The sequence below is a fragment of the Hipposideros armiger genome, unplaced genomic scaffold (genome assembly GCF_001890085.2).
Source record: "Hipposideros armiger isolate ML-2016 unplaced genomic scaffold, ASM189008v1 scaffold_118, whole genome shotgun sequence".
NCBI classification, from domain to species: Eukaryota; Metazoa; Chordata; class Mammalia; order Chiroptera; family Hipposideridae; genus Hipposideros; species Hipposideros armiger.
The window spans coordinates 86143-94838 of NW_017731468.1; the positions used below are offsets into that span (position 1 = coordinate 86143).

The 8696-nt window shown below is 36.8% G+C and overlaps 1 protein-coding gene across 1 annotated transcript in view; it reads right to left on the reverse strand.

Moving 5' to 3' along the window:
• Positions 1 to 8462, reverse strand: part of SLC3A1 (solute carrier family 3 member 1) — a 33622-nt gene extending 25160 nt beyond the window's left edge. Inside the window, exons 1-3 of the mRNA XM_019647939.1 lie at positions 7957 to 8462; positions 853 to 1032; positions 550 to 704 (exon numbers count right to left, since the gene is read on the reverse strand). Coding sequence (XP_019503484.1) covers positions 550 to 704; positions 853 to 1032; positions 7957 to 8386 — 765 coding nt within the window. The 5' untranslated portion in view covers positions 8387 to 8462. The remainder of the gene's footprint in view (positions 1 to 549; positions 705 to 852; positions 1033 to 7956) is intronic.
• Positions 8463 to 8696: the final 234 nt, after the last annotated feature.

Genomic DNA, 8696 nt, shown 5'->3' on the forward strand with positions numbered 1-8696 from the left:
CAAGAGTGATAACATAGGGACAAGGCAGCTATGAAGTTTAAAGTGGACGGAAGGCATGTTGATCTGCTGGATTTGAGTCAAGTTCACAAGAAGACTGGATGGCTCAGTTGACGTGCATAATGAACATGTGTTAGCTCCAGGGAAAGGGAGAGTGGATGGTTGGGTTCGTCGATGGCTAGGGTTTTGTTGGACAGGGGAGGCAAAAGGTCAGAAAGGCGAAAAGAGTCTGGAGAGCAGCAAGACACTTATGGAACCAAAGAGTCATGGAATCTAAGTTGGACAAAGTGAGAAGTGAGGGAAGGCGGGAAGGAGAGGCTGATAGAGGGAAAAGGTTTTAATTTGCTAGGACATATCAGCTCTACAATGAAATAAAAAATCCAAATGACAGGAGGTTTGCATACCTTATTTCTATGTCTTTGGGAAACCTTTTCTCCTTCTCATAAACTATACCAATTAACTTTTTCCCTTAAAAGGGATTTATAAATAACCAGTTTAATTCCCACAGATCTGACCATTTTTGCTTTGTAAATCAGGTAAGTTGGTTCTTACCCAGTTGTTGGGTGGTATGGTTGTGCCATTTTCGTGGAGACAGTCGTGCCAGATATAATAATCAGTGTATTTCCCTGTTCGGTTCCGACTCTTTTGAAACCAGTCATGTTTATCACTGGTGTGGTTTGGTATGAAATCGATTATTAATTTTAAACCTAGTGAGTGACAACATTTCAAATGTTAGGAAAAGATTATTAGAATAATACATGACAGTTAAGAAAACAAGTGCTTTATGTAAGTATTTAGAGAAATGTTTTTCTCAACCCCTACACCTCCATCCCACCCTGCTTCCATTCGGTGTACCTTTATCATGTATGGCTGCAACCAGGTTCTCAAAATCTTTCATTGTTCCAAAAATGGGGTCAATGTCTCGGAAATCTTCAACACCATGTCGGAAATCTTTAAGGGGTGATTTATAAAATGAAGTAATCCAAACAGTTTTTATATTTAAAGTTGTGATGTAGTCCAGTTTATCTTGAATACCTGAAGAAAAAAATTCAAGGTCATGAAAAATAATAAATACAGTTTATTTATTTATTTTTTGGTTGAAGAATTAAAAATAAAAGAAATATGCCTAAAATCAAAATATTTATATCGAAACAGATACACTTGGAATTTCATAGAATTTGAGTGAAAATTCAAATAGCAAGGTCTGGTTCTACAAACATCATCAAATAAGTCTTCTAACAATAAGCTTTGACCTTTAACATAGATGCAATAACATTTATAAAATTTGTCTGTGGCTTGTTCATTTTTTATATTTAAAACCAAGAGTATCGTATTGTTAACTATTCGACACATGGGTTTTGAGCACCTAATCTAGGCCAGGTGCCAAGGTACAAAGAAGAATAACACATGGCTCCTTATGGTCACACAGTCTAAGCTACACTGTCCAGGGTAGTCGCCACTTGCCACGTGTGGCTGTGGAGCACTTGCAATGTGACTAGTCTGAATTGGGATGTGCTGTAAGAGTATAATACACTGGATTTTGAAGACCCAGTATGCAAAAAAAGAATGTAAAATATCTCACTAATGTTTTTATGTTGATTATATGTTGAAATATTGGATTCAACAAAATATATTATTAAAATTAATTTCACCTGATTCTCTTTTACCTTTTTTTTAATGTGGCTCCTAGAAAATGTACAATTATGTATGTGATTCTATTTCCTCTGGACGATGCTGAATTGATACAAAAGAGAATTCTAAACTTAAATGAGAAGAGATAAGGGAATGAAATACTTTGTACTTAGAACCTGGTAGGGTAATTAAGAGATAGTGCGGTTTTTTGGTTGTTGTTTTTTTTTTTTGCTTCTAGTTCAAAGTCCTAAATGTCAACTCAGCAGTTGTCTAGTATTCAGTCTCTAATAACTTTCTGTGGGACCCCTATTGGCTTCCTACAGTCAGAGCCTGTCAGGATCGCATAACAGGCTGGAGGTCACTGTGCCCAAAACACAAAGCCACCTGGACTTCCCCTATAACAGTCTTCTCATTTTTGTCCCCTTGAGCCTCAGTTCCCCCATATGGGTGGCTATGAGACCTCACAGAGTATCAACAGGCAACAAAAGGATTTTCACTTAAGTCAGAACAACCATATGATATATAAGAATGAGCAAAAGGTGAAAGAAACAATGGGGCTGGACAGACAGAAAGTAAAAGTAAAAAAGGGATCGCAGGCTCACACTCCAGGGGACAGAAGGCAGTCACCAAAACCAAACTGACACCTGCAATGGTTTCTTCAAATAATAACAAAATCCCTTCAGCCTCTAGGACAAATCCCTATTGATTGTAGGGAGCAGACTCAAGAAAAAGTTATGAGAAACATCAAATGTAAGAGCTGATTAGAAGCTGCCCTGTTTACAGAAATGTGGGGCATATAGTGATTCCAGTTTTTTGAAAGTTCACATGATGCCACTTCGCTTTTTCAGAAGACCTACATTGATATCTAGTTTTGCTAACTGAAAGAAACCCGAAGAGGGTTTTCACTTTCAAGAAAAAAGGCAAAAAGCACAAATAGCATTCAGCCTTTCTTCGGCAGTGAGTTGTTACAAGGGCAGCACACACCTGGAGCGGCGAGAGTGGCCCCACCAGCTCCTTCCACCGGAACCACACTCAACATCTCAGCACCAAGCGCCACAGTTTTGCACTGTGTCTGGGAGCATCTGTGCTTTATCTTGATTTATTTTGAGTACCTGTTAGCAAGCTGCGTCCTGTATATTTACCATATCTTTCCTGCTGTTACTATCTGTCAGTGTTACTGTAGGTTGTGTATGTTATTTGGTGTGATTTATAGTAGGCTATTTTTGGGTCAGGGATGCTCAAAAAAGTTTTCCATATAAATCAATGGTAATTGCTTATTCTTTTTATGCCATTTCAGCTTACAAAAGTTTTCATAGGAACACTCTATGTCCACATAGAGGGGGGAACCTGTATCTAGAAGGTGATTACAAAGGGAGAACCAGAAAGTAGGAAATGTATCTTTGGGTTTAGGGGTTTTAACTCTGTGGAAAAAAAGGGGTTCTATGGAAAGTAATCTCACAGGGTGATGTGATCATAAATTTCTAACTGGGCAGGTCATGGTGGGTAACCATGTCCCAGGCATATAACTTCTTTAATTAAAAGCTTCTCTTTGCCTTAAGTAAGCCCCGTCCATTGTTTCTGTGCATCTAGGTTAACTGCACCTTTGAAATGCCCCCTTTCAGAATGTAAATTGGTACAGCCACTATGGAAAACAGTATGGAGGTTCCTCAAAAAATTAAGAATAGAATTAGCATACTACCCAGCAATCCCTCTTCTGGCTATCTACCCCCAAAATTTGAAAACATTTATTCATAAAGATGTATGTGCCCCTATGTTCNAAGAGCACAATGATGGTGCCAACTTGGGCCAGTGAAGCAATGTCCTCCACAACTAGACTGAAGAACAAAACAACAGCAACTTGTCTGTTCCCATCTCCCCAATTCCCCAATAAAAATCTTTAAATAATAATAATAATAATAATAAATAAATAAAATATAGAAACAAAAAGTGACACTCATTTTGTTCTTTCAACTTTTTTGGATTTTTCTAATTTTTCTATAGTAATTATGTATTGTTCTTCCATTGGAAAAAAATTAAGTTAGGGAACCCTGAGTTGGGAGTCTACCTAGAACTTCCAGGCAGATGTTTGAGTTCAGTATAAAGTGACTTCTCTGAGCAACAGCCACCCAAGAATTCATAAATACCTCATATTCCTAGCTATAGAGAAAAATGCAAACTTCAAAAAGCAGAAAGAAAAGATGGATTCACTGAGCAAGTATTGAAACATGGAGGAAACAGGAAGTTGCCAGAAATCTGGAGAAGATACCCACAATGCTAAGAATTCTAAGCAAGTACAAAGGTATCAGTATTAATCTCAAAGAGATTTAGAAGTAATATTGCTTGCAGAAAGCCAAACACACTATTGTTAAATTCGTGAATATTAATAAGTAACAAAGACACGGAGGAATCTTAAGAGCTAACTCAACCAATCAGAACAAAGAATCGGAGATAATGAAGATAAACTCAGGAAATTCGAATCCCAAGTGAGTTACACAATCATGTAATATGATACACAATCATGTAATATGATAATAAAGCAAAAAAAAAAAAGAAATATCTAGAAAACAGATGACAAAACAATGGGGACTACCACAGGAGCCAGAAATATCCTGCAATTAAACAAACATAAAAACGCCCTGCAATTAAACAAGCATTTAAAAAGCAGTAAATCAATGAAAAAAATATATACATATATTTTTATATAATGAATTTTATATATATAATGAATTTATATTTATTATATCCATTATAATTTATATATATAATGAATTTTAAAGCCATCATATCATAAAGACTTCCCACTCAGCAGCAAACCCACCAAACTGATACATGACACATAACCTCCCAGATTTGTAAACATCTGAAATAGAAGGGTTTTCCATATTACATTTACCTGTATAGAAGACCTGTATCTATGACATTTGACCTCTGTGAACTAAGGGAAGGGTATGATGCATAGTCATCTTTAAATTCCCAGCATCTAGCTCAGCACCTGATACATAATTAAATGAATAAAAAAATAGTTACTTAAAGACAGATAGACCTAACCCTATTCTGAAGAAGGAGAAGGAGGAAAAGGGGTAGGGTGGGGGGAAGGGAGGGGAAAGAAGAAAAGGAGGAGACAGAGGAGAACAAAAGTGGGAAGTACACGCTGCACAAAAATAGACTTTTATCACTTAGCCAAATGTTCTTATCTTGGTACAGTTTAAGGAGTGAAATTTTAAGTCAGAGGAAGGTTCAAGCCTACCTCCACCACTTGCTCTCTTGATCTTAGAGAAATTTGCCAGCTTCTCTAAGCTTCTGTTACCTCAGCTGTAAAACTTAATTTGGATTCAGGGTTATCATTATAAATATACTCCAGAGTAAAATGTTTTTAAAAACAGTTCTAATTAGAAGGAAACAGGAAAATAGATTTATCCTAGCTAAAGATGGAAGTTCAACGTATTCAACCATTGAAATCAAAGGAGAATATTTAAACATGTTTTTGTGGAAAGTTAAACTATTTAAAAACATTTTCACAGCCAAATATAAAAGAAACAGCAAAGGAAATCTTAATAGAACATGGAAATGTAACAAACATCAAAACAAAACATTACTCTCTCTCAAATATAATTAATGTAAACATATAAAGTCAATAGCGAAATTATGTACATTTAATAAGAGATTAAAAGAGATTGCAAACTATATTTAAAAATTATATCACATAAAAGAAATTTAATTCTTTTTTTATTTTAAAGGTTTGGTTTTTTTTTTTAATTGGGGAATTGGGGGATGGGAACAGCACTGGGGAATTGGGAGAAGGGGAACAGACAAGTTGCTGTCCTTTTGTTCTCTTCCCAGGCGAGGCAGATCAGTCGCCGGCTTCTGGACGGCCACTCACTGCGGCTGCTGACTGCTCACGCTGGCTGCTGGCTACACACGGTAGCCCATGGCAACCCACTGCAGCAGGGACTGCAGTCTACACTGTTGCTGGCTTCTCATGGCAGCCTAGCTCCAGGTTGAGCTGTTGTTCAGCATCTTAGCTGTAGAGGGCAGTGTCACTGGCCCTCATATGTGGNAAGTGAAGAGATTAAGAAGTACAAATTAGCAGTTATAAAATAGTCATGGATATAAAGTACAGCATAGGGAATATAGTCAGTAATATAACTATGTATGGTGTCAGGTGGGTACTAGATTTATTGGGGTCATCATTTAGTAAGTTATATAAATGTCTAACTACTATGCTGTACACCAGAAACTAATATAATATTAATGTCAACTCTTATTGAAATATAAAAATTATTTAATTATAAAAATAAAATAAGTTATAAAAATAAAATAATTATAAAAAATAATTTTTAATTATAAATCCTTAAATTCTAAGTGTGCATCATATAATCATACAGAAAATGCTACATCATAGCAATGTGCCTTCATGACAGAAAGGTTCTATTTCAACTTCTCTAAATTTTATTTAAAGTAACAATAACAACAATAATACTTTGCATTTCCAGAACATGAAAACTAGAATCTTTCTAAAAACAATCTGGAATAATTATCTGGTCTCTGGTGGGAGGATTTTTAAAAAAACAATAAAAATAATTACAAAAGATATTGCTTGAATTGATTTGTTAAAGAGAAAACTACAGGCCCAAAATGGTGTCACTGAGTGCTAAAAGCCCTTGATACCAAACCTACATTTAATAGTTGATCTAATTGCAGTTTCATTTTTTTCCCAGAAACATAATCTTAATCAACCAGTCTGGAATTTTGTGGTCAAATACCAGTAAAATAATCTGTCACATGAGCTCTCTCATCATCCCCACAGAAAGAAGAGGCAATCTGCATGATAAAAACCGTGTTTTTCCCCAAGGAAAAGCTGTCCAGGCCCAAAAATAATCTTTTCTTTTGTCAGTAGCTCCCTTATCCTATCCTTCTTCAAATAAAAATCTTCTATTCTGTAGAACCCCCCGGAGTGTCCTTCTAGTCGCTAGATGGGATGCTGCCCCATTTACTAGATCTTCAAATTTACTCCACTGAATTTTGTTTTTTAACAGATTGAATAAAATTGTTTAATGTATTATATCACAAAGCATAATAATTGAAGAGCATATGACAAATTGGGAAATACACTGGTAATTAATATCCCAAAGAAGTTATGTCTTTACCATTAAAGGTATGTATATATTGTTAGACATTACATGAATATATGAAATTTCATAGTATCAATTTAAAAATACAAATGTCAGTAGAAAACTTGAAAAAAATTATAAAGAGATATTTCACGCAAATCAACTCACTAATATCAGAGAAATAAACAGTTTCAATCACATTGGAAAAGAGCTTCTAAAAGATAATAGTGTTGGTAAGGTCCATGTAAATTGACATAATAATTCTAGAAAGTAATAATTTAGCAATGTGTATCATGAGTTTTAACATTTTCAGAGTAATATATGAGGTTACCCCTACCTGATTTAAAAATAAAAACTCCAGAAAAATAAAGAATTGATACTGAAGAAGGAATAGGTTAAAAGATCAATTGAACAGATTAGAGTTACCAAAAATAGACCCCTACACATTAGGGAATTTAGAATTTAAAGGCAAATTTTCAAATCAGTGAGGAAAAGAAAGGTGATTTAGAAGAAAAGAAAGATTATTTAGTAAGTGATGTTGGATAACTGGCTAGTTATTAGGAAAAGAAAAGAAAGCTATAAAGCTTACCTTATTTCTTACATCAAAATACATTCTCTGTGGATCAGACTTAAAAATAAAAAATAGAGAANTTTTAAATAACCCTTAATTCAAGTCATGACCAACACTGTTATGCCTTTTATTCCTTTCCTTCATTTCTCAGGATTTAAACTTCAAAGACTCAGCATACACCTTTTAAAGACATCACTTAATTTTTTTCTAAAATATTATTTGCTCTTTATTCCCTAATAAGAAACCCTCAGCCAAATTGCCAAACTGGCCACTACATATACTGGCAAAGCAATTTTAAATTGTCGCTCTAAGATAATCAACTGCAAAGTGCACAGAAGCAAGCAACTTTCAAGAGGAGATGTGCTGCACGTAAGAAGTTAGAACTGATGACCAAACAAGCATGTGTACTTGGTGAGCAGTAAACTAAACAACTCTTTGGGGGCTTAAAGGCATCCAAGTGGTCTTTCATCACATGGGAGGATTTCCTGGGTTCTGCTGAGTGGCTTTGAAAAATATCATAAACAAGGTGTGACCAGTCATAACTGGAATGTGCTTACCACACAACCCAGGCATGCTTCAGTTTCAAGGGCAGAGAAAGCCACAAACCCACCTCATCCTGGCCCCACCCTAAACTCTCCCAGGTACCTTTTAGATCTCCATTCCCGTCCTGGTTGCTGTCCTTGAAAGATCTTGGGTAAATCTGGTACATGGGTCCCGCCTGCCACCAGTCCAGGCACTTGGGAGAGATGGCAATGATGGCTATGGTGAACCCAGTGAGCACAAGCACAGAAGCCACAGTGAGCCAGAAGAGGACCTCCCGGGGCACCCGGTAGCGGGCCTGGCTTGAGAAGTGAAACAGCACCTCCTTGGGCATCCCTGCATAGGGCTGGACGTCCTTCAAGTCCGGCTCCTCAGGACCCAGGATGCTCAGAGCGCTGTGCTGCGGGCTGGTGGCTGGGCTGCCTGGATCCAGGTCCTTCTCCAGGATGTCTTCATTTTGGACAAACCCGTTGTTTGTCTGGCATCCCTTCATACTCATTCCAATGCCGTCTTTCTTGCTATTCTCCTCAGCCATGTCTCACTGTCTTATTCCTGGGGAGTTCCTTCCTGCAATAACAACGGTGGAAAGGTGGATTGCTGAAATGCTTGGTAATGTTAATGTTAATGAGGTTTGTGTGGTTTATAAATAAACCTCGCTGGACAAAGTCCAGCCAAGGAAGAAAGGGTAAAGGTACAGGGGATTTAAAAAAAAACAAACAACAAAAGAACTCTCTTTACACCTGTGAGGCTGATGTAGCTACAGTCACCACACCGAGGTGCACAGACCTGGACTGGGACAGGGGCATAGAGGAGGGGAAATAGAAAGAAACAGAAGGGTCCCACTG